Raw genomic sequence first — 27178 nt, forward strand, 5'->3', positions numbered from 1 at the left:
ATGACATAAAAGCATGGACAACTTTAAATCATATTTATAACATTTTTACCAAGGAACAAGGTAAACACATTTGACACATTTGAATTAGTTCCTAAGTTCTTTAAGCCCTTAACATATGTCATGGCCGAAATTTAACAAGTTCTCATTAGGGCTACAAACAAGCATACAAGCATGTGAACTTGGACTAACCTTATGTATAAATTCATACAAGGCATCATACAATAGTTATGGCCGAATCATACCCTAGCATCATTTTAGGTCATAAAACAACATATAGCAATTGAACCTTGGCTTTCTACTTATCATATTTCATGTAGAGTGACATGAGCATATTTAATTTAAGTCCTAGGGTCTCTAGGGCATCTAAACCTTCATGGCCGAGACTTACAATGGTCCATTTAGGTCATGGAAAAATTATACAAGCATGTGACACAAGCAATAGGTTATCATATTTTCATAAGAAGCATTTTAACACCTTTGATTTAAATTCTAAGGCCTCTAGGTCATTTAAACCCTACTTGGCCGAAACTCATCAGTGTTTAAACTTGCTTCAAATAACATAAAAACATATGAAGTCATACGAGTTTCATAGCATATGTAAAGACAAGCATAATGAGTATACATATGAATTGTGTCTTAGGCTTTCTAGGTTTCTTTTTCCCTTTTTCTTTTATTTTTTTTCTCATGGCCGAAACCTACCATTCTTTAGCTAGGTTCTTAAGTGGCCTAAAGCATGAAAAACCTAAGTAAGTTTCATGGCAAAAGTTACTAAGAAACATATATACAAATTGGTTCATGAATAAGCTAGGACCCCTTGTAGTCATACATGTTATATGTCGTGCAACTAATTTTTCTACACCCTAATTAAGCATGAGGGCATTAAACAACTTTCATATCTACACAACACAGAGGTCTTGAGCATATTAAAATTTTGTTTAAGCTTTTCTAAGCTATCCATCTCATCATGGCCGAAAAACCCTAAGAAGGAGTTCATGAAAATCTAGCAATATTCAAGCATACAAATCCTTTAAGATCTTTGTATTCTATCACATGAGCATGGTTATTTAAATTTAAAGGTCTTCCTAACCCTAAACCCTTTCTTGACCGAATCATATGAGTGAGTTTTCTTTTAGTTTCAAAATATCTTCTAAGGAAGAAAAACTAATACATGATCCTTAATATTTCATAGGGAGACCCTTGTACTAGTTGGGTAAAACAATAAATTTCCCTAGCCTCTTAAGAATATTTTTGGCCGAAATTCTAGGGTTCAGTACTCCTCTGATCAAGCATCATATAGGTATAAAAGCATGAAGAAGAACCCTTCTACATAGCATAGAAAAATCTATCATGTAGTGAAGACTAGTTTAAACATCATTAGATTTTTGAAAGCCCTTCTTGGCCAAATTTTCTCAAACTTGTTTCTAGGTTTTAAAATCTTCATAAAATCTGAAAAACACTTACAACGCCTTGTACCACAGGTGAGGGGAAGCTTACATCCTTTTCGCTTGTGGATCTAAGGTATGGTGAAGAAGAAGTAGTCTCTTCTTCTAGTTCCTTTCCCTTGATTCCTTTGCTAAGTCCTCCTTGTATCTTAGGTTTTCTTAGGAGAAAACCTTGGCTTGGGGCCGAAAATGGAGGAGAGGGGGAGCTGAGGTTTCGGTGAGGGAGAGGAGAGAATGAGAAAAATGAGAGAAAATAGAATTTTCCCTTTACATATTCTCTTTTATGTTAAGGGGGAAGAGGTAGCAAACTTAGTTTTTGCTTTCCTTCTCCCTTAGCCTTTTTTCTATTTTATTTTTATTTTTATTTATTTATTTATCCTCATCATTCATGGTGAAATAAGGGGGAATGAATCCCCTTAATCCCTCTTTAAATTTTCGGCAAAACCAAAGAGGAAGAAGGAGAAAAAGGGAGGAAGACAAGTTGTCTTTCTCTTGCTCCTTTCTTGTTTTCTTTTGGCTAGCTTTTACTCTTACCTTTATCATGAGTTTCCCTCCTTTGTTATCAACATATTATTCCTATCCCAACTGGTTATTACCCATTAATTCTATGAAATATAATATAAGAGGTTCAAGGTTCAATCCTTGACCTCTCCCTATTTTTATTTCTTTTTTTTATTTCCTTTTTTGTTCAACTCACTTCCTATTATTTTCTAAGGCAAAATTCCACATTCATATATTTATCTTACAAGCTTAGTGGGTATTACACTGCGACTACTCTGTTGTTGTCCTGTCGCCGGTGTCTGCTGGATCTGTCCGGATGTCTGACTCGTATGCTTCCTCTTCCTGTCCGGAAATGCTCTCTGCTGAGCTAACTCTATCATCAAAGCTCGATCCAGTGCATCAGAGTAAGATACGATCCTTAAACCGGCAAGCCTTACTTGCAGATAACCATCTAGTCCCTGTATAAACTGCATCATGCGAGATCTGTCCTCCGCAACTAACTCTGGACAAAACTTAGCCAACCGGTTGAATTCAGTATTATACTCTGTCACCGTGCGAGTGTTCTGACGCAGACTCATGAAATCCTGTCGCCGAGCCATCTAATATGATAGTGGAAAGAAACGGCTCTCAAAAGCCTCTCTGAACCTGGCCCAAGTAACGTTCCGCTCGCCGATGATAGAACGCTGTGTAATCCACCAGACGTTAGCATCATCTCGTAAATGGAAAGCAGCCAGCTCTGCTTTCTCCCACTCGGAGTAAGCCATATAGAAGAAGGTCTGCTCCATAGTCTCTATCCATGACAGGGCCATACTCGGATCAAGGTCTCCTCGGAAGAGTGTGAATCGAGTCTTCATCAACTCTGCTAATACTGGAATCCTAGCTCGTGCTGCAACAATATCAGTGAGGTGTGTCGGGACGGCTGCAGGAACTGGTGGAACCACTGGAACTGGTGCTACAAGTGGTACCGCGGAATAAACCGGAGGAGGTACTCCCGATGCTGCTGAATAAACTGGAGCATAAGCCGTCTGTGGTACTGTCGGGTGAACATAGGTGGCCGCAGCTGGAGGTACAGTAGGGAATGGTACCGGATGTGGAGCAGCTGCTGCTACTGTATACACTGGCGGTACAGGTGTCATTGGTGTCGGGTACACTGTAGGTCCAGGTGGTGGTGGTGCCGAGTACGCCGTAGGCTGCGCTGGAGCAGATGTCGGGTATACCAATGGTACCCCTGGTGGTACCGTAAATACGGTAGGGGTAGGTACGCTCGGCACAGTCGAGGTAGGAACCTCTATAGGAGCCGTCGGGGTCTGAGAGCCCGACGCGCCCACAATATGCTGAGTCTATCCCTGACTGACAGGCTCATCAACAGTAGGCATCTCTGGTATATCCAGAGATCCCGTGGTCCTCGTACGTGGTCGTCCAGCACCACGTCTCGCCGCAATACGCGTAGATCTCCTCATATCTATTAAGTTATATCACAGATATTACTACCAATATAACAATCATAAAATAAACATCATACATATTTGCTGTCTGGAGTTGTTCCGTCGCTGTCCAGTCCCCAATTTGACCTCAAAATTCCGAACGAGAAAATCGCCGGAAATCCATATAAATCCAAAACGAAAATCCGAAACATAGCCATAACGAAAATCGTGAAATGCCCAGTTTGACTCGCAAACTTGGCTAACCTAAATATCCAGAATACCAAAAACAGGTATCCGATAAATCTCCAGAACACCAAAAGCAGGTATCATAACCCGCACTGATACCAATAAATTGGTATCAGATAAATCTCGGAACTCCAACACACGAAAATCAAACAAGTATCGCCAACCTGGCTCTGATACCAAATAAATTGTCACGCCCCGGAGGAGTCCCTGTCTGAAGAAATTTCGGCAGCATCTCCCCTGTACGGCGGACAATCTGAACTTTCTACATATCCACATACCTCAGCCACATGCGGTTGGAATAATAGCAGAAATAAAATACAATACACAGACATTCCATGCAGTTTATATAACAAGTAAATGAAAGAATAATACTCTAACTCGAAATCAACCCTACTCAACTACACTCGTAAAGCACAAATCCGATTTACTCACCTCTTCTACCATCCAGGCAGGCATGTAGTAAAACATATCGAAATAAAATCCATCGACACATAAAATTCATACCAGATCCATAGTATCAAAAAAACAGAATAAGTCTGAACTTAGACTAATAAAGAAGAAAACCAAAAGATTTCTAAGCCCTCGTGATCAGCAGGGGACTAGCAACTGGAACTCTCTCCTGACAGCATCAACCTGAAAAATAACAACAATGGAGGCGGGGTGAGTCCAACACTCAGCAGGTACAACTGATATACAAAGTAAGGAAATAACACCTAGCACTAATCATGCGTACAGTCTCCTGATATAAGAAGGATAAAAATGCATCTGAAGTAAACAGGAGAGAAACTGTACTAACCAGGACCTGGGTATAAGGACAAACAGTCCGAGTGATATGGAAATCCTGTATGCATGTCAAACATAGGTATCCAAACGATATGCAGCATATAAATGCAGCAAACACAAACACAAGCAATAAATGCATCATGCATATGATGCTAATGATGCGTCCTGGTCACCCCTGACGCCAGTCGATCATCTCACACACAATAGTAAGGTCGAGTGGGTAGGGCCGTGACAACCGTGCACTCTGTCGTCACTGCTCCTGATGAGTGACCGAGTGGACGGGATGCTGTCGGAGTACACCTATCCTCCTACCCCAAATCATAAATGGGGGAGCGCAATGCTCTCAACTCCCGGTACACGATGACGGGGAGGAATCCCTGTTGGCTAACATATTGCATCACGCTACCCATGAGTGGACCAACGGTACCTAACAGAGTCCCTGCTGCAACACACTCTGCCTGAATCGACCACTAACCCATGAGTGGTGGTGTGTGCAGATCCATATAACTGGCGATGTGCTCAACAATAATGGAGCGGACTATCGCACAGCATGCAATCATGCAAATGGTGCATGACACTAACCACAAAATATCCTGACCTAATCCATATATATATAAAAGTGCATCATAGGTCAACGAATCAACTCAAATCAAAGGTACACAGAAGGTATAAAACCTAGGTCCTGAACATGGTGAAGCATGGTATATCACTACCCCTATAAGCATGTATCAACAGGTAAGGAATACATGAGATGCAAAACAAGAAATCAATCAATCATGTAACAAGTATCGGGTAGTGATTAACCGGAACAAATAAGAACATAATTAATGCAACTTGTTAAATTCACTACTATGTATATCAAATGACATAGTCAAAAGTACCCGCCTCCAATCGTAAAGTCCAATCTGGTCAAATCAAAAGTCGAAACGCCCGTCTCGAATCAGAGTCCTGCGCCAAACAATATACCAATATTTTATTTAGCTAATTACATAATACAAATCCTCGGTAAATGTCTAATCCATTCATCAACTAGGGTTGACTTTGTTAACCCTAATCGTTCCACCTTCTAATTAGGATTTATTATATGCCTATTACATCACAGGTTCTAATCCAGATCTGACTTACCAATTATTTAATTCATTTAGGTTAAGGAATCCCCACCATTCTCCATCTATATCTGGATTTAAATCCCTGAGCAAAAAACTCAAATCAAAACTCACCTGAGTTAAATGCCTCAGCCGACAACTCACTGCCGGAGATGTTACTACCAAAAGCCTTCCAGCCAACACCACCCAGAGCCCACTCAAATTCTAGCCGACCACAGCTATCCACCGGTGGCTAGAGCACAGAAAGGCAATGACAAGCTCAACTGAAGTAAGGCTAAAACTAGGGCACAGAACGTACCACTGGCGGCAATCTAAGGCAGAGATGGCAGAGGAGAGGAAGCTTCTGTGTGTGTCGGCGCCGCGACAAGGAAGTAGGGCACAAGGAGTCGGCTTGATCGGCACTGCTCGTGCGGTGTTGGCGGTGGTGGCGGCTCGGGAAGGAGGAAAAGGAGAAAAGGCCGGCACTGCTCGGCGTCGGCGGAGGAGATCGGAGAGGGCGTCGGCACCTAGGGCTCAGTGTCGGGTCGTAGTGGCGACGACGCGACTAGGGCTCGGCTCCGGGATGAAGAGAAAATGGAGTGGCGTCGGCTTCTCCCCTTGGTCACGGATTAAGCACGAGGGAGAGAGGAAAAACCGCCGCGGCTGGCGGTTAGAGCTCCGGCGATTAGGGCTCGGAGGAGTCGGGCGCGCGGCGAGGCTCGGGCACACGGGTTCGGCGAGATAGGAATAAGATAGAAAAAAACAGAAAAAGAAAAAGGAAAAAGGAAAAGAAATTAAAACTTTTCCTCATTAAAACAGGATAACCTAAACAAGCTTTTCCGGACCCCGTTTTTATCCCCGTTAACTCGTCCGTACGAACTCTGAAAAAATTTCAAAAATTTCAGAAAATTCTCTTATCAATATTTGCCTATTTTCGGTATTTTACATGGTTAAGGTGCAGAATCCAAGATAGAGGTGGAATACTAAGAATTGACGTAACAATCTCTCCTTCCACCATTTACTTCTTGAAAGTTCAACTTGGAGATTAAAGGCAGTTCAATTATAAGAAATCAAAAACAACATGAAGTAGCCGAAGAACCCGATCACCCTCTTCTCCATCCCTACGTGGTTTGACGCCCTACTTGCTCGTCTAATTAGGGACACTCCTAGTAAGGAGGTTTCTCAACCTTCGCATGTTTGGAAATCATTCATTTTTTTTTTTAAAAAAAAAAATAGACTCTATTCAATTTTGATGTCTGATTTATAGGGGAGACATGTAATGTATCCTAGGAAACTCGTTCAGATAAAACATCTCCTATGTAACTTCGTACGAATTGGGACATAATCAGGATTCATAACTATTTAGGTTGACCGTGGATTATAACTAATACAATAAAATAATTAATTTAAAAATATAAATAAAATAAAAGAATCGTCTTTTTTATTCAAATTGCACTCCTTTTTTATTTGTTATTAAAATAACATTCTATCCCACTTAATACATTTTTATTTTCAAGATACTCTTATTTTAGAAGTTATTAGATTATAACTACCATAATATAAATACTTCAATTATAATCCACACTGATAATAGTATATTGTAGCAGCTGACATTCTTAGTAAAAATGAATTTATAAAAATTAATTCAAATTTTGATGAATATTTATGTAACACTTTCACTGTTATAAACTTCTATTGTATTAATTAATAACGTCATAAAAAAATCTCAAATAAAGTGATGTTCAAAATTGGTATATTTAATTTTTGCATGACATAAATGTTTATTTGTAAGTTTGATTATTTTTTATTTTTATCTTTTGAAAAAAAAAAGAGAAATATTATTTGGTTGGTAATTTTAATATTTATTTTTTAAAAAAGAAAATATCATTTTATGGTAAAATAGAAAATATTTAAAAGTTATTTTATAAGAAAAAAAAAGTATTTTTTAGAAAATAAAAATAAAACCAAATGCACTGTTATATTTTTTATTTTTTAGAAAATAAAAATAAAACCAAATGTTTTTTCCCCTCAAAATTATATAAGTGAAATTGTCAAAAATAAATAAATGAGTAAATAAGTTGAGTAATGCACAAGAAGCTAAGCTAAGCTAAGCAGGTAGAAGTTTAATCACTTTCATAACATTTCAAATGAATTATGTACAACAAGATTAATTAACAAGAAATTAATCACACTAAAACGAAATTAAAGCAGAGGAGAAATTGATCGATCGGCGGCCAACTCCCACCGCCTCCTCCTCCTCCGTGACCTAATCCTTTTCTATCGCCGGCTGGTTGAGGTCGATGCCTAGTCCCCAATTCATCGGCGAGCACTCCGTCAGTGAAATCGATGGCATAGCATTGCTCTTCTCGCCTTGACGCGTCTCTGCTTTTCTGTCTTGGAGGCGCTGGGCGACCGCCGCTTCCGGTGGATGCTTTTGTGGCCGCCGAGTGCCTGGTACGAAGAGAATGCTTTTCCGCATTCTGGGCACTCGTAGCGGCGCAGATCGGCCGTTGAAGGCGTCGCAGGAGAAAGCGTCTCGTTCTGCCGCTGCTGTTCTTGTTTCAGCGCCGGGGACGAAAGCGAAGACTGCTTTTCCTCCGGCGGAGGCAGAAGAAGCGGCATTAGCCCAGGGAATGAGATCAGATACGGCGATTCTTGCTCCTGCGCCCAGCGGCGCTTCCGGTGGCTGCTTTTGTGGCCGCCGAGGGCCTGGTACGAAAAGAATGCCTTTCCACATTCTGGGCACTCGTAACGGCGCAGATCGGCCGTTGAAGGCGTCGCAGGGGAAAGCGTCTCGTTCTGCCGTTGCTGTTGTTGCTGTTTCAGAGCTGGAGACTGCTTTTCCTTCGGCGGAGGCAGAAGCGGCATTAGCCCAGGGAATGAGATCAGATAAGGCGATTCTTGCTCCCGCGTCTCCGCCGGTGGAGGCGACGATCGGGAAGGAAGCATCAGCAGCTGCTTTGGTGCTTGCGGCGGAGGCGGAACCCCGCGGCGAAGGTCGAGCAGGGCACCCGACAGCATGAGGAGACCGAGGATGCAGTCCTCCTCATCTCGACTGACGAAAACCGAGGGCGGATGCGAAGGGCGACGGCCCTCCGTTCGCTGGCGCTTTATCCCCCACGAGGCAGCTGGCAGTGTGCATCGGAGGAGTCTGCCGGCCATGCTCCAATGTCGCTCTTCTTGAACCCTAGAGCGAGAGATCGGAGACAAAAGACGACGCAGGATTTCAAATGAAGAGACAGTGAGTAGCGGCTTTATTTATAGACGGACGGAATTTAGCGAAGCGAGAAACGGAATTTAGCGAAGCAAGTGATTTTTTTTTCTAAATAAAAAAAACAAATAAAATATAGATATAAAAAACAAAAATAATAATTATAATAATAATAAATATAGATATTTCTTACCAATGTTATATTATAATAATTATATCATAAGTGTTATAACGGTCTAAATCCCATTGTCAAAAAAAAATAAAAAAAATTACGATACAATAATATATTATTTAAATAATAAATAAAAAATTACTTTGGACAATTCTAATAAAAAAGAAAACCCTTTTAACTTTTGATTTCTATTATTTTTTCTGTTTTTCCTCCCAAGTTCTAAGCGTGGAAAGGATCATTTGTTTTACGAAGCATAAACTTCAATGCGGTGCCTGTTTAAAAAGTATATAAACAATAAAGGATCATAATTAATCGCCACTTTGCTAGGCAAAATGATGTAATTTCCCGATGAACACAACTCGCATAGATCCTGATCATTTTAGCCGATCCAAGGATGACAGTCGAATGAATACTTGACACAAAGCAATTCTCTTAACAATGAGTACTCTTTGCAGTCGTGATCGTAGGAATCAAAGATTCTAGTTGTACAACATGGACTCGACTACTTTTCGACAACTATTTTGTTTCGAGCTGTGTTGCCACTTCTGAATGCTGTTGGGGGCGGGTAGGAACAGGAACGACGCCAGACTCTTCCAAAAGCTCTGGTGTGCTAGTCGAAGGTTTGGCACCCATGGACATCAAGTTTTTAAACCATGCACCTTGAAATTTAGGGATGCCTCTGTTAGAATTGCTTGGGGATTCTGGTGTGCCTTCTGAATTTGGATTTGAAGCTAGGCCAGACATAAATCTGTATGCAACTTTGCTTGCGGTTACGATTTCTTGTTTGGCTTGCCGCAGCTGCAAAAGTGGATATATTGGAAAACAGAAAAACCATTAGGTGAAACTAACTCATCTTGAAATAAAATGAAACGGATGTAGTTTCAGAAGCCAGGAACCAAGAAGCTCAGTGACAGTGACAGTGACTCACATATACTACTGAGAAACATGTGATTTCATGTGAGGCAGAATGAGAAATATAAATAAATAAATAGCAAATGCCTTAGTACCCTGAATGCCGCATTTCCTGCAACTACAACAGCAGTATCACCAGCATTGGCAAAGCGATTAACCCAGCCTGTGATACACAATTAGGAGAAATACTCAATAGATAAACTTCAATGTGGACAAAATAGGATCAGTATATGTTAATCCAACCCATCCTAGCAACAAGAACAACCATGATAGCATTGCCATTGATAACTATCCCAATTTACAAGAGAAACAAAACTAGATATGTCATACTCCCTGTACCAAAAGGCCATAGAGAAGAATTTTCTTCTAGATATTTAGACACATGGCACATGCTGGACAATACATGTTTATATTGATATGTTTATTTGAAAACTAAGAATTAAATGCTTATTAGAGTGAGTTCTTTTTTCTTTTAATGCTCTGGCTTGTTCAAATAATGGATGGAGCAGATGCAGTTTACTGAACTGCTGATGATTGGAGCATAAATTCAGTTTTGGCTAAAAACATTTCTTTACAGTCTCAAGATTGTTGTCTCTACACTGGTTCAATAAATAGAGAACAAGAGTTTTCAATGGACTCCTTTACATCTCAAACACAAATAAGTTTAATCAATTTCTCTTATATATATAGGACGCATATTTTAACTTATTTTCTCATTTTTCCCATCAACTAGAGCTATACCTAGCCATGATTTATATTTTCATGCTATTTAGGTCAGCCAACAGAATAAAACCAAACGAAACTTTTAATTCCGCAGGCCAACCCAAACAGTTAAGTACCAGGACATGCTTTCTTAAATTTAATATCAACATTTTAATTCTTTATAAGTTATCATTGGCTTAAGTTAATTATGGTTGAATTTAAATAACTAGAATTATATACGATATACTTTTTTAATCTATGGTTAAATAATATTAGTTAATTTGTTAAGCCATATATTATGTGGTGTGTAGATAATGAAAAATCTATTATAGTTAAATTTAAGTATATATTAATTAACTTCTGAATTAATATTAAATATTTAAAACAATTAAACATACAAATTTCAATTCATTTATCAAATTATTGGATTAGTTTTTAAAGCAAACAAGCCAGGTGAAAGCAAATTAGAGGTTCGAACCTAGTCCCACATAACCAACTTAGCACACTCTTGAGCATGCCAAAACACGTGTGTGTTGGCATCCTATAATACCAACACCATACTGATCCAATCAAGCATGAAATTTTGACACAGAAATGCTTTAAACCTTGTACCCACCTTCTTATTGATAGTAACATTTCTTGTTTTATCTAGTAATCCCATGTAACCATCTCAATCATCTCACCTATAAACTCTATGGTTTCTTAATTTTGTGGATTACAGTAGCACAATCTTATAAAGTTGCTCCTTTGACCTATGAAGAAACAACCAATATATAACATATCCAGAATACCAAAACATTTGACTTAAAAATGCTTGCCAGAGTTCTCAATCTTTCCAACTTTATTTTCTAGTGCTCAAATTTGAAATCATATTTCCAGTATTCAATCATAGTTTTGTTCAGCTTAAAGCTTTGATTCTTACACTTATCTCTACAATTCAAATTATGCTTTCTGAAGCTATTCTTGAAGAAACTCTCATCAAAGAATAACAATTCCAAAAATTAAAAATTTTGCTGTCACAAAAAGGATAATCATATTACCAGGAAGTTTTGGGACACCTAGCCTTTCACAAAATGTGTCACAGAAGTGATTGCAATTCTTTGCTAAAAGGTCATATGACTGCCCAGGCCATGCTTGACTAAGCTCTCTCAGCATCATATTTACATCGAAAATGGAGCAATCTGTTTCCCCCAGAACAATTCTCTCACGGTAGGTATACATAGGATTTCTAGATGGTGGACAACTGAAAACTCCAGAGCCTTGTTCACAAAATCCAAATGACCATTCCTCATCTCCATAAACCTGTCAGAATAACAATAACATGATTAACTAAGCAAGATTCAAATTGCAGTTTCTCCTGAGTTAAGATACAATGATAAGTTTAGGAACACAGAAATACTGTGTACGGATAGGGGTAAAAATAAAATTAATACAATATAAAAGAGAGATAGAGAAGTTTCAATTCCTGATTAAGCATTCTTCCAACTGTAAAAAAAACTGTCTAGGAACAAGCAATATTTTAAATTAGACCAAATTACTAAATTAGGATCAAATGACAGCAATAATTATATTCTTGTTGCTTCAAGAAAAAAAATCACTCATATTCCAACATCATGCTTGCATAGCATGGTTATCAGAATCAGATGCTCAAAAAAAATCTACAGTATTGATTGTATACTTGTATCAGATCAGCAAAACTGGTGAAATCGGACTTGTCGAGGAAAAAAAAGTGAAAATTGTATAATTTGATAACAAAGATGACAAATGATGTGTGTCATGAAATAGCATGGTAACCCAATATAGATTCACAGAATTAATTACTTAAATTAGTTTGGTTGAGGGTGCCAACTAGCTCAGCTGGTAAGGACTCTAAAGTTGTTGCCAAGGTTTGGGTTTGAGACCCAACTTCACCTAAATGTGAGTGCTTGAGGCCTCTCATAGCTATCATTTCAAAAAAAAAAAGGGTTTGATTTCATATAATATGATAAAATATTATTCTAGAATATCATATAATACTATATTATTACTTAAATATCTATTGGATAATAAATCATATTTTATTAAAATCAATAATCCAAAATAGATCAACAAATACTATTGCATTTATTATTAAAGAAGTTACTAAATAAGAATTTAGTTTGACAAAACTCTAACAGCTTCCATCGTTTCCTTCATTTAATTTTTTTTTAGTTAGCACCAAGTGTCCAGCTTACGCTGACTAATCCTAAGGTGACCGGCCCGACTCCACGGAAATTTACCATCGGCCACCCAGGTAAATCGGGAAGTGCTCACAGCGGGTGACTCATCAGTCTAGTGTTCTTAGGTCAATCGCTCATTAAGGAAAATTCATCCGTTAATTCACCAAGGTTGGGACTCAATCCTTACTCCTTAGATGCCCGGGAAAAAGGAGTCCTGCCATTGCACCATTGCCCTAGGGGCAAATGATTCCATCGTCTCCTTCATGATTTGATGAGCTATCAATCAATTTCAGTTATTTTCTAATAAAATTAATTCATTTTTAGGAAACTTCTTTGAGTTTCTATGTTCCTTAAACTTCTTCGTCAATCTACATAAGATGATCAATTTTTTAGGAAACATTGGATTGGCCGTAGCCGATACCTATCCAACTTAGGTGATCGGCAGCAGTATCAGCCACTTTTAAAAATCATGATCCATTGTATGGTTCAGAAATTTAGTATTTATCTCAGGAATGGCAAGTCTCTAGCTCAGTATCAACAACCAGGTTGCCTGGATATGCAGGGTCGAAAGCAAGTGGAAGGGAAATTCAAGAAAGAGAAATGCACTAAATCTCAGAAAAAGTGGTATCCCCTGAGGGATACCATTGCTACTCCCTGCAATGCAGTACAAGGCTTGCCTCATTAGCCTTATCCAGTCCCTATGTCTTATTGGAGCAAACCAGTCATTTGACAAATACTGCAGCAGGCATTAATGTCAAACCAGAATGACAACTAGAAGTCAAATGAGGAGGTAAGTGTACATCCTTGAGCAAGGAGCTAATCCCTTCATTCTAGTTGGCATGTCACTGTAGTCCATACCTGATGTAATTGATTAATATGTGTTCCAGTCCAGGAACACAAAGATTGGATACAGATGGTGAACAACCTAGTTCAGCACACAAATTAGCTCCAGTATTTAGTGATCAAGATACAATCATACAATAAAATGTAAGGTCACTTGTTTCCAAATATAAGAATGAGAGACCAAAAGTAAATCACAGAACAGGGCTTTATGGGCTGTCCTGCTAATAGGAATAATATTTTTCGCAATTAAAATACAAAATCAAGCAAATACTCTTAATAAAGAAAGGAATTAGAACAGCCATACACTTTTAAATCAAAGATACAAAACTTAAAAAATGAAGCAATCCACAAGAGTATTAGTATAAAGCAGTTATATTGCTAGATACTATATTATTTTCTTTGCACGCTACATTAACATTTACACTACTAAATGTCTAAATCTAATAATATATGATTCATGATCTATACTTTGCTAAACATTCTTAGAAGTATATATGTTTATTATAATATCTTTCATATACATATATTGCAAAATTCCAAATATAAAGTATATTTCTTGAATTCACTTGTTTGCTTGTGTTCAATTCCTTTATCTGTCAAAAATCTCAACATTTATATTTGCCATCTAGGTTTATTTAATGAAAATATTATGTTTGCTCAGAGTTTTAACAAAAATAATCCTTTCAATTTTAATATATCTATTCTGACATAACAAATTTATCCAAACCTATTCTCTTTTTTTTCACAGATATATCTTTATTTAATTTTTCCATCCAACTGTTAATGGATCCCAAATACAAATCCATGTTATGTATCATGCCAAAAAACAAAATAACAACAAAGATTTAAAAATAAAACAAAAACATAAATGAGAATTTAGGAGTTTTGGCTTGAGTTGTAATTTTGGATTCAGGCCATCCATTTCACAACAATTGGATGGCAACAAAATTGATGTTATAAAATCAATAGGATATGATATATATCTAAAATGAAAGGTTATGATAATATGTTAATACTGAAATTTTTTATAGTAATTAAGCCTAATGTTATATGAAGTTAAACTATTATAACCTATTCATAGTAAATTTATGTTCAATATTGATTTCTTTACTATCTTTTGTTCTCAATTTTCTTGTACAATCTCTCTTAAGTACATTAATATTTTTTATAACTAAGCAGTATTAACTTAAATCAAGGTTAAATGTCTTACTAAAAATTGTTGCTAAGCAACCCGCAAAAAGGTCTAATCATGTGTTTGTTCCCAAGTAGTTAAATTAGCAAAATATTTTCATTATGTGCCACACTTTTGTCCATAAAATAACAGCACATATGATATATTATTTCATAAGAAGCCATATGAAAGTAGTATTTAACAATTATCTATATTTTATAGTACTTTAATAATAGCCTTTTGGAATTAATAGTTTATCCATATGGGTTTGGATGTTCTTATTTGGATTTTGGACATCTGGTCCTTTGGACTACAGGATTTATGCTCACAATTTCTTGGCATGAATATTGATGGGAACTAATTAGAACTTTGGCAAGGGTCATGAATGCACACCTTTGGCTAATTTGATAGACGGAGAGAGAAGCCTTTAGCTGGTGACTCTTTCCATTGTGTAAGTAAGATTGGTTGGATTTGCCCATTTTTCTGTAGATGACTAAGAATGAGGTACCTTACATTCTTAGCAATTATTTCATACATCTTACTTATTATTTATTTGGATTACCTATTATTGCTATCCCTAATGTCATGACAACCTGTTATTCTAGACTATCTTGCTGATGCTCTGATATGAATTTTTACCTACTAAATACAAATATCAACATCAGAGAACTTAATGCTTCAGAGAGTCTTCTTACTCAAATCCTAAGAAGATCATGCAAGAATTTGATAGCATTAAACAAAGAGACAATAGTGACAGTGAGAAACTAACAATGTCAAGGGTAGTCATGGACAATTGTCTCGGTGCTATACATCTATTCTCTCACTTACCTTCCACTCTTCTTCCTAATTTTTCATTCTCCACTTTTCTGCTTTCCACTATTCTACCTATTTCACCATCTTTGCATCTCTTTTTGTTTAGTTTGAAAACATCACACTATAATTCACTAGAAAATTACTAGAGCAACTAAAATTTCAGAAAAGCAGCCAATAAGATAATCTATGTCAGTTTTAACTGCCCTATGATTGACATAGAATGTTCATTCAAACAGACCTGTGCTGGTTCTATCCACTTTAGTCTCTCAAGTGAATGCTATCATAGGATGTCCAATTTCTTCAACAGAATCAGAAAGGCATCGCTGGCCCAGTATGTTGTTGGTGACTAAACTTGTGAAGTAATTGCACAGTATGTGGAAACTCTACTAAAAAGAACATAGCTAACACCCAATAGATATGAAATTTAAGAGTTAATCAAGCAATCACATCCCGATGTGATGACAAAAGTGAAGTAAAGTGAAGTAATAAGATCATAGGGATTCCTTACTTATTTTGAGCTATAACTAAACTCTAAGGCTATCTTTGCATATGAAAAGTGAAGAGGGTAGAAAGAGTGTAGTAGTTTAGAAAGAAAAAATAAATAAAAGAAAAAGAAAGGAAGGGAAGAGCATAAGTAGCTTTCTTTTTCCAGTTCACATGTTTGTATGTAACAGATGAGAAGAAACAATAGTTTTTCACTTATTTGGTTAAGAATAGAAAGGAAAGGAAGAAACATTGTTCTGGCATTTAATGCCATTAGACTTCCAGCTCTACTTATTTGAGAATTTACCTTGGTCACGTTAAATATATTGAACTGAACAACCAATGCAACATGAGGTGAATTTAAACTTATCATCCTAACAGCTAGAAGATCACCCAGCCACCAGTTGAATGTGGCGGTAGGATCATATTGGAATAGTAATTTGTTATCACTTATCATCTCTATTTAGTCTTTTGTCTCCCCTTCCATCGGAATTTCAGAAGAAAAACTTCTGAATATGCAGGCAAGTGAATTATCTCCTCCTCCGCCCTTTCCTTCCCATGTTATTTACCCAAACAAGAAAACTTTGCAAACCTTTTTCATATTTTCTGACCAAAAGCAAACAAGGAAAGGATTGTATTCTTCTCTTTTCCTGTCTCTAATTTTTTCCTATCCAAACTATGCATGACGTGAATTTGCATTTTAAGAAACATTGATCAGTTGAAAAGACAAAAGTGACCATAAATGAGCATTTACTGAGCGCAGATATAAGAACATCTATTTGGTTGACTAAAAAATAGCAAGATTCCAAGAGTAACTCTGATTTTTCATTAAACTTTCTCATCAGTAACAAGAAGAAATCCTGTCAGTGAATAACCCAAACATCAGATTACATTAAGTTGACACACTAAATAAAGATTAGCAAGCTTCATGATAAATGAGAGGAGTTCAGAAATTTTTTTTTACTTATGTTTAAAATAAGAAAAGCATTTATATTGAGAAAATGAACCCTGGAGAGCTTCAAGTTTCTTCCCCATATAAAAGTTGGGTAACTATGCATAAGTCCATAATGATTAGGTATATTACATGCTCTTAAATGAAGAAATCTGATCGCTCAAAGCCACCAGAGAGGATTCGATGAACCATCAATAGTAGTGTTACTTTTTCATCAACAGCCCTACTATAGACTAAAAGTCCAATCAGTTGAGAAAACCAATTAGTTTATGTGACTTAGAACATGACATAGATCTCTAGCAATTTAGCTGTCATTTTCTTATGACCCATTAAATATAATACCCTTTTAAATTCCTGCTGATCAATGGCATATGTGATAGAGATCTCTTGCAATCATACCCATGATTTGCACTAAGCTTCCAAGTTTCTTATGAATAGTGATCATTTTAGGAGTTCTATTTTAATTTTTGGAGGCAGAACTTCCACCAACACAAAGATGTATGATACTTAACCTGGATGAACACTATCAATTTGTGCTGAAACTCCTAACTTGAGAAAATAAAAATTCTGCTAAATCACATTCTAAACATCACCAAAAATATCACAGGAATAGTCTTTGCACCGAGCAATCAGTTTCATTCTCGTATGGTTCGACTTCAAACACATAGAAAGAAGCTAAAGTTAGTCACTTTCACATCTGATGTTGTCGATCAAATTTGCACGCATTTTAGGGTAGGGCTCCTCCGAAGCGGCCAGGAAATAGAAATTCAGTTAAAAAAAAATAATACCCAATAACTGAGAATCAATCAAAGTACTGAAGGACCTAAGAAGCTAAAACCCTTCCAGATCTTGAGAGTTCGAATCCAGAAAACACTTTCTTGGTTTGCCTAACCAAAGGTGCCAGAAGGTAAAGAAGAGCGAGAACAACAAACGAGGGGGAAAAGAAGAAAGGGACCTGAATGGCGCTGTGGAAGATGCCTCCCAGTCCGATGCGATCCTTAAAGATGCGGTTAATCTGGAGGATGGTGTTGTTCGTCTTCTCCGATCCGCTGTTGGTCACGTCGTAAACGTGCAGCACTACCTCCTTCATCCTACAAAATCCACGCTTCTCTTCCCTCTTTGTTTTCCTTTTTCCGCAAGCCTCCTTTCCTTTCTCTCTTGCCCTCTCCTTTCTCTACCAAGACACATAAGTCGACCTTGCCTTACCCCTACCCCTTCCCCTTCCCCTTCCCCTCCCTTCCCTTCCGCTCCGAGAAGCTACAAGGGAGAAGGAGGAAGAGGATCGAAGCGCGACGGGAAGAAGTATTGAAGCAATCCGAAGCAGCAACAACAACGCTGGGGGCGGTGACGCCTTTCCTTTTATTTTTATTATTTTATTTTCTTTTAAAAATTAAATATAAGCTGCAAATGATTCGTTGGTTGGCACTTTTGGAAAGAAAAAACAGTAAAATAAATGATGAAATTAAAATATATATATATATATATATATATATATACAGTTTTGTTCCGCTGCGGAACAAAATTTACGGACTTGTGCGGACCGCCGACGTGGCAAGGTCCGCGTCAGTTATTTCCACTGGGGGAAAAACGCGAGGCGAGGTCCAGTTAAGCCCTAACACGCTCTGCATCGCCTTTCTTCTCGCCGCCGCCGCGTCACTCAACTTCTCTCCCTCGCGTCGCAGGTTCTGCCCTCGCCTTCCTCCTCATCGGCGGAACATCTTCTCCTCGCCGGCTAGTGATCTTCTCCTCGCCTTCCTTCTCCCTCGCGTCGCGGGTTCTGCCCTAACGCGGTTCGAGTCTTCTGCCCGCCTTCCTTCTCGCTGAGCCCCCGCCCTTTACTGATCCTCGCGAGTGCGGCTCGCGGCCTTCCGTCGAGAGAACAGAAGACCTCACTGCCGAGCTGCATCTCGGCTTGTGGAACGGAGCTAGGGTTCCCGTCCCTCACTTGCCGCAGCCTTCCTCGTCTAGCAGCCGTCGGTGTATCTAGGGTTCCCATCTCTCAACGCGACCAATTTCTTTGCAGGTAAAACATCACAGATTATTATTGTTATTGTTTCTCATTTAATTTCCTCTTGTCACGGGTTCTACCCTAACGGGATTTTTACCTACAAACTCAATAAAAATTTCCTCACTGATTACCTCTTGTCTCTCTCTTTACTCTAATCTCTATTGGAGGGTGCATGTTAACCTCGATGAAGGAAGACTTGATTTCAATCAAATATTCTATCAATTCTGATAATGTTTAGATTCTAGGTTTTTTTGGCTGTATGGATGTGCCACTACATGCTTCTAGTTTACTAACTGCCATATGTGAATCATATTTACTACATTTTTTTATTGTCGTGAGTGATGCAGAAATCTTGATTCTTTCATTTTCTGTTGATCAATGTTTTTATAAGAAGTTTTGATAGTTTCTATTTTTATTTATGATTTCTATTCTTAGTCACATTGCCCAAATATCTGAACAGACATAGGAATTATAACTAGACATTCTCCTATAATGTCTACTAAATTAATTAGATTCACACTACCCTTATGCATGATATTATAAAGAAGTCTACACCTAATTGTTTATTTATGGTTTCTGTAACGCTTTAAGTTGCAATCAAAACTTTGGAATGCTCCATATATTGTATATATTTTCCATTACTTATGCAAATAGTAATGAGGTTTTAATTGTTGGTTTTATCTAATTATATTTTGTCAATTATTATGTGATGGCACCTAGAAATGGAAGAAAATAGAGTTGATGATCAGGAATACATTCCCCAAGTTTCAGAAGATCGAAAGCCACAAATTGGAATGGAATTCTCATCACTAGAGGATGCATATTCGTTCTACAACCAATATGCACGAGAAGCCGGATTTAGTTCAAGGATGCACACGAGCAAGAAAAATAAGATAACAAATGAAGTAACGTGGAAACAAATTGTATGCTTTAAAGAAGGGCATACAGATGTAATGTGGTGGAATAAACATGCACAATTTGATCAACTGACAAGGGAAAGAGCACGTGGGTCAGTTAGAACGGGATGTAAGTCAAATATTGCATTTGTCAAGAAACAAACTGGACCTAATTGGGTTGTCAGTAATTTTGTAGAAACCCATAATCATCCACTTGCAACTCCATCAAAGGTGCATTTGCTACGCTCACATCGTAATGTTTCTGCTGCAAAGAAAGCTTTAACTCAACAATTTTCAGAGGCAAATGTGCCAACTTGTCAACAAATGCGATTATTAGAGATAGAGTATGGAGGACCTGAAGGTGTAGGTTGCACAGAAAGAGATATTAGAAATTTTGAAAGAAATCTAAGGGATGAACAAAAGGGTATTGATGCAGAAACACTCATTGAGTTTTTTACATCTGAGCAAGAGAAGAATTCAGCTTTTTTCTTTGATTACGAGACTGATTCAGATAACAGATTTAGTAGGTGCTTTTGGGCTGATCATGTATCAAGAAGGGCATACAGTGTATTTGGTGATGTAGTGGTATTTGATACGACATATAACACCAACAGATATGGCTTGATTTTGACACCATTTGTAGGAGTTAATCATCATCATCAAACAATTCTTTTTGGCTGCGGGTTTCTTAGTGATGAGAAAACTGATTCGTTTGTTTGGTTGCTTACAAAGTTCTTAGAAGCTATGCCCAAAGGTGCACCAAACATTATCATCACTGACCAGGATCCTGCTATGACAAAATCTATTGCACAGATTTTTCCCTCAAACAGTGCATCGATATTGTTTGTGGCATATATTGAATAAATTCCCAGATAAATTGGACCCTTTGACTTTCCGAAACCACTATCAAACCATAAAGAATGTCATTGCAAATTCTATAATGCCTGATGATTTTGAAAAATCATGGGAAGAAGCTATCAAGTGTGCTAACTTAGGAAATAATAATTGGTTGTCTTTGATGTATGAACTGCGACACAGATGGGTGCCAATATATTTTAGCCATATATTTTGTGCTGGAATGTCAAGTAGTCAAAGATCCGAAGGTTCACATGCATTTTTCAAAAGATATGTTTCAAATAAGAACTCATTGATGGATTTTGTCACCCGTTTTAATAGAGCACTAAGACACCAAAGGCACAATGAGTTGGTTGCAGACCATATTGATATGAATGAGCATCCTAAGATTAATACAAACTGGCCAATGGAAATTCAAATGGTTAAGGTGTACACAAAAAAGAAATGGCTTGAATTTCAAAGTGAGATGACCGAAAGTCATGGTTATTACGTGCAACATGCATTTACAGGTGTTGATTCAGTGGTTTACCATGTGATGAAATTTCAAAGTTCTTCTTCCTCCAAATCAAGGGTGCTCACGCATGATAAACAAAGAGATTACATATCGTGTAGTTGCACAAAATTCGAGTTCGAGGGCATTCCATGCAGGCATATGTTAGCTTTTTTTCGTATCAACCAGGTGTTTCATTTGCCCGATACATATATACTTAAGCTATGGACAAGAGATGAAAAAGTTGGAGCAGTATATGGTTTGGGTGAGCAAAATGTCATAGATGATCCAGATCCAGAAAAGTTTTTGATGTCGAGACACTCAAGGTTATCCTATAAAGCTTCAATATTAATTGATGATGCATCTTTGACTAATGAGGGGACAACCTTCTTGGATGAACAATTTGATTGTATCTATAATAAAATTCAAGAGTTGAACATTAGTAGAGCATGCAGTGATAGAAGTCAAAGGAAGAAATCCATGGACGAGGGTCTTGGTATTATTGATCCTTCTTTAGTTAGAACAAAGGGATGTGGAAAGAGATTGAAATCAGCGAAGGAGAAATCAACCTCAAATTCCAGGCTATGTCATGGATGTGGACATCGAGGAGTGTCACATGACAAGCGTAATTGTCCAAATTTACAGCAAGGGTAAGTGTCTATTAATTCTGTATTTATATTATAATTTTACTTGCAAGAACAGATTAATTTTATTATATTTTATAAATATGACACTGTGTTAATTTTCAGGTCAACTCAAGATAATTATCATAACAGCGTTGACGATACATATGAACCAGATTTGGCATCTATATCTGGTACTATTAACGTTTTTTCTGTTGAATTATAGTGGTTTATTGAGAAAATGTAAATAATAATTATTTTTATTGTAGCAGGTTCTAATAACATGCGTTAGGATGCTAACTATGGTTGGTATTCATCTATTTGCTTTGTTGGTAAGTTTGATTGGTTTATTGTGTTTATTATATTGAGGTGTTTGCTTATTGTGATTTAGTGTCATTGGAAACAGTATGTATAGGTTTGAGTCTTTATGTGATTGTAGATTAACTTTTTGGTGTGGGTTTAAAATTTTGAGATTTGATAGTTGCTACTTTTTTACTTGCTGTAAATTATTTCATTCGTGAATGATTTGTCCATTCACCATTGTCAAAAGTAGTAATGTAGCACATCACACAAAATGTAGTGAATGTAGCACAACGCACTAATCAAATTTACACAACAGTGAATGTAACACAGTACAAAAAATGTACACAACTAATTAGAAAAGTAGTGAATGCTATATTTTGTTATATTTTACAGTCCTAAACATCATATTGTTGCACAAGATAACCTCACAAAGATCAACTTCTTAACTTGATAGATCAAACAAATTTAGCTACATGGATATCATATTATTTATTTCTTAGATTGTTAATCTGATTCACATACTGTTTTAATTTTTATTTTATGTTGTGGTATCATATTTTTTATCATTCACATACTGTTTATATTGTTGATCCAATTAGGCTGATATTTTCCTACGTGGATATCTTGGTTGGAAACTATTTGCTTACTCTTCTCAGCATGGTGTTCAAGTGCTTAAAAAAGTTTGTAAGAGGCACAGAAGATGGCAGTTTGGTAATTGAGTATGAGTTGTATTAGTAATTCATGTATTATCTGACATCAAAAACTATGTACTTTGGTAATTGAGTATGAGTTGTAGTCCTAATTCATGTATTATCTGACATCAAAACCTTTTTACTTGTGGATGCTGGATGCAGTTCATTGACAACTCTAATGGCATTGTGTTGGATGTGTCTTTGATGCTACATATATTTTCTTTAATTCTGGCTATATCTCTCATTTATTTCTTGTATGTGCCTTGCACATAAGTTGGTACTGAGATATATCTCTACATATTTGTTCTTTAATGAAGCATGAAAGAGGAATGGATTTGCTTTTCGTTTGCTCACTGTAACTCACTTTGATGCAGTAACACTCAATATTCCTTTGCTTTTCATTTGCTCACTGTAACTCACTTTGATGCAATAAAACAGCAATAAAATGAACAAATGGAATCTATCAAGAAGCGGCATTGCTATTTAATGGATCTAAAGGGTTTGGATACAGCAATAGCTGGGGAAGAAAGACTTCAAAGATATTCAGCAAATCTGCAGTCATTCAAACAAATAAGAAAATGAATTCTCCTCGACCTAGCATCAAATGTAACCGAGCTGATTTACTGTTTGTTTGTTTCTGAATCAAACCTAATTTTCAGTTCCACAATGTTTTTGATTTTAGTCCCAACAGTACTTGCGATTCAATTTTATGTGAGTGGTCATAGGAACGAGCTGAAATGATTCTCCCAATCTAAGCCATATATGTCAGTAAACACTTTAATGCATACTTTCATAATCCTTACCGAACATTGAACTCCAAGACTGGTTGATTAGGTCCAAACATATCGAGCCAGACCTGCTGGATAAAAGATGTTATAATCAAGAGAAGACACACTCACTAAGCTATGAATAAAACAGCTTTTGATTTCTCTTTCATTGTAAATGACTATTTGTCTCTTCCTAAAAATATCACTGATAAGATGAATTACCATTAAATCATCTTGTAGACTATATTTTCATAAAAGCATCAATGTCTATAGCTATCATATTCCAGATGGTTGAAGATCTAGTACTATAATCAAGGTCCTCTAGTGAAAAAAAAAAAGAAAATTGTGAAGATGCTGCCAACATACTCAAATTAATTGCAAGCATAAGACCATTTAGTGGAGCAATTCATAACTAAATATATAGCATCAAAGACGGAGTACAACAATTAATAAAACTAAATATGTATATAACTACTCAAAACAATTGATTCATTACAACTTACAAAATCCAGACCAACCATCATTACAAAGATTGCAACCATCATCAAAGACGGTGTCAACATCATCCATCATTACATTTCTTTGTAACATTACAAAACTAGCACTACTTAACTAGACCAACCAACAAACAAAACAAGTATATAGCCAAAAGAAATAAATTCACTATGACTAATATCCAGACCATAAGCGGTACATTCCAATTTCTCATATTATTTCGAGGATAAACAATGTGTTCACTTCCTAATCTTGACTCCACTCTTGGCAACATCCTAAAATGTATATCATTGGTGTCAACATTTAGTTCAGTATCGGACCTCACCCACTTTAACCATCCATGCTGCCTACATCCATAATATAGTCTTCCTGGATTCTTGATCGATCTAGAGACTAGCACAAATGCTGTTAATCCGCAGTCCCTGCAACGTACAGTTTCATATTTGGTATGGTTGATGCTACTGTTACTTGATGATGCCATTCAATAACAACCTAAAAGTAAAAATTAACAAAATCAAGTTAAACAATAGCAGTTTGCATAAGTAATGAAGAATATAGATGGTATTCAAGTGACAATATTTGGAGCATTCCAAAGAAATGATTGCAACTTAAAGCGCTACAAGAATATAACTACAAATAGACTTGTATTGTATCTCAAAGATTAGTGAAAACTCTGTCAGCTAATCCTGCACTCAACTGATTCCTAACAAACCTAGTAGGCCATAGAAAATCAATCAACTTAATTTTCCTCTGACCACAACATTTACAAAGCATGATCACTTGGCCACAGTTCAACAGAAGAAGATTTCACAAAGATCAAATTGTTAATTGATCTTATAAAAACTTCTTATAATTCCTATGACTGTTCAGTTCAACAGAAGAAGATATCACAAAGATCAACATAACAAATCACAAATAAAAACATTGATCATGCACACTGATATTGTTAATTGATCTTATAAAAACTTCTTATAATTCTTGTGACTATTCAGTTCATCAGAAGAATCTATCAGCATCAATTCGGGCACTGCAACAAGAGTTCTTAGAATCTAAACATTATCAGAATTGATAGAATATTTGATTGAAATCAAGTCTTCCTTCATCGAGGTTAACATGCACCCTCCAATAGAGATTAGTGTTGGGATCTTAGATGGCTAGAGGGGGGGTGAATAGCCCCTTTAAAAACTTAAACAAAACTTCTACACAGATAATTGTTAGCACAGCGGAATTAGACAACTAAAGGAAAGAAAAACACAAGCACACTAACACTAGGATTTACGAGGTTCGGGGATAACTTGCCCCTACTCCTCGGCGTGTCCGTAAGGTGGACGACTCCTTGATCTTCGGTAGATCGCACCCCGGATAACTTCCGGCTACAAATCCTCCTTCTCGGTGGAGTAACCTCCCCACAACGTCTCAAGAAATATCTAAGTTAAAGCACGAGACTTACAGAAGCTCGGTGGCAAAGGAGAATAAAAATGCTTACAACCACGCGAGGATCAGTAGCAGAACAGAGATCGCAGTTCACCCGAGAGCTCAAGAACTTCGCACAACAGCACAGACTTTTCTTTCAAGCTTTCTTGTTATCGTTCTATTCTCTCCTCTCGCTGTTTTTACTGCTTCTCAAACCTGATCTCTGCTGTCACCGATCTGGTCAAAAACTGCGCAAATCAGCGCTGCAGCCAATCCCTCTTCCTCCTTACCTGGTTCTCTGAACTCACACCAATGATATCAAAGTCATCACTGGCGTCTTCTGAGCTCGAACCAATCCCCAGGAGTCAAGCAGATCGCAGCCAGATCACAGCAGTATCCGTTGATGCCTGAAATGCACCATGCGCCGCTGAAACCAGCAGAAAGACCATTTGTCGCATTCCTCTTATGAACTTAATTTGAAATTAGGCTTGGAATGATACCTGTTAAGCTGCAACACTACAAGAAAAACATCATTCAACAACACTCAAACGACAACGGTTTTATACCAAACCGTTGTCTTTTTGCCTTTTAACAACAGTTTTAACAAAAACTGTTGTCTTTTAGTAATTTTTTTTGCCTATGACAACAGTTTTTAAAAACCGTTGTCAATTTATGTTTTTTTGAGGATACGACAACGGTTTTTAAAGTGAACGACAACAGTTTTTTAAAACTGTTGTCTATGTGCGCTTTTTTGGGATTACGACAATAGTTTTTAAAAACCGTTGTCTATTAAGTGTTGTTGAATGTGATTGTTTTTCTTTCGCCACTTTTTCTCCTTCGTCATTTGTCTGTTTTACGCTTTGTTTTTTTCTGTCTTTTTCCCAAAACCCTACTCTTCGCCGCCTCCTCCTCAACACCCTCTTCGCCGCCTCCCTCGCCGCCTCCCTCCTCACCGCCCTCTTCGCCGTCTCCCTCCTCACCGCCCTCTTCGCCGCCTCCTCCTCGCCGCCCTCTTCGTCGCCTCAACTTTCGGCCTCGCCACCTCCTCCTCGCGGCCTCTACTTTCAGCCATCTTCACCGCCTCCTCCTCGTCGCCTCGACTTTCAGCCAGTTCCAACACAAGAAGGAAGAAGAAGGAAGGAGGAGGAGGAAGATGGAAATCCCTCTCCTGATTGTCTCACTGATCTTTCTCTGCTTCTTTTCCTCTGCTCTCTCATCTTCTGTGGTCACCTATTTACCTGGATTCCAAGGCCCCCTTCCCTTCTACTTAGAGACAGGGTCCGGATGTTGTTTCCCCCAACCTTAACTTTGCTCTGACCCCCATGAACCTCTGCTCTCGTTGGTGCAGGTACGTGGAGGTAGACCAGGACCACGACGGTGAGTTTTTCTACTACTTCATCGAGTCGGAGAACAATCCGGCAGAGGACCCCCTGCTCCTCTGGCTGACCGGGGGAGGGCGGAGCCACATTCAACCTTATCCGGGCTGTAGCCCGGGGTCCATTTGGTCAAAACTTTATTAGCTCTTTTAAATCGTAGCCCAGGGTCCATTATTTTTTAATACTTAGCCCGGGGACTGAAAGAGCTATCCCTAAATCTCCCATATCTATTGTCCCTGACGGGGCTTGAACGCCGAACATCAAGTTTTGGAGCTACCCACCTCTAGTCGCAGCCTTCGGAAGATCTCTTTTTCCTCGTCCT

General features: G+C 37.7%; 2 protein-coding genes across 2 annotated transcripts; both read right to left on the minus strand.

The window, feature by feature from the left end:
- Positions 1–7815: 7815 nt before the first annotated feature.
- LOC121978321 (zinc finger protein ZAT5-like) lies at positions 7816–8643 on the minus strand. The gene has a single exon (XM_042530681.1). The coding sequence runs from the start codon at positions 8641–8643 to the stop codon at positions 7816–7818; it is 828 nt and encodes a 275-aa protein (XP_042386615.1).
- A 616-nt stretch (positions 8644–9259) lies between these two features.
- LOC121975198 lies at positions 9260–18256 on the minus strand. Its single transcript, XM_042526678.1, has 4 exons — positions 17894–18256; positions 11519–11780; positions 9872–9939; positions 9260–9662 (listed from the first exon to the last, which is right to left on the minus strand). Exons 1-4 carry the CDS (start codon positions 18026–18028, stop codon positions 9381–9383), a joined length of 747 nt encoding a protein of 248 aa, XP_042382612.1. The 5' UTR covers positions 18029–18256; the 3' UTR covers positions 9260–9380.
- Positions 18257–27178: the final 8922 nt, after the last annotated feature.

Source organism: Zingiber officinale, chromosome 4B (assembly GCF_018446385.1).
Source record: "Zingiber officinale cultivar Zhangliang chromosome 4B, Zo_v1.1, whole genome shotgun sequence".
NCBI lineage: Eukaryota > Viridiplantae > Streptophyta > Magnoliopsida > Zingiberales > Zingiberaceae > Zingiber > Zingiber officinale.

Excerpts from the sequence above, each read along its gene's own strand:
- LOC121978321 (XM_042530681.1), bottom strand. The coding sequence starts at position 8,643 with ATGGCCGGCAGACTCCTCCGATGCACACTGCCAGCTGCCTCGTGGGGG.
- LOC121975198 (XM_042526678.1), bottom strand. The coding sequence starts at position 18,028 with ATGAAGGAGGTAGTGCTGCACGTTTACGACGTGACCAACAGCGGATCG. Across the intron at positions 9,940-11,518 it reads AGGTGTCCCAAAACTTCCTG|GCTGGGTTAATCGCTTTGCC; the intron begins GTAATATGATTA and ends TGTGTATCACAG. Across the intron at positions 9,663-9,871 it reads CAGGAAATGCGGCATTCAGG|CTGCGGCAAGCCAAACAAGA; the intron begins GTACTAAGGCAT and ends CCACTTTTGCAG.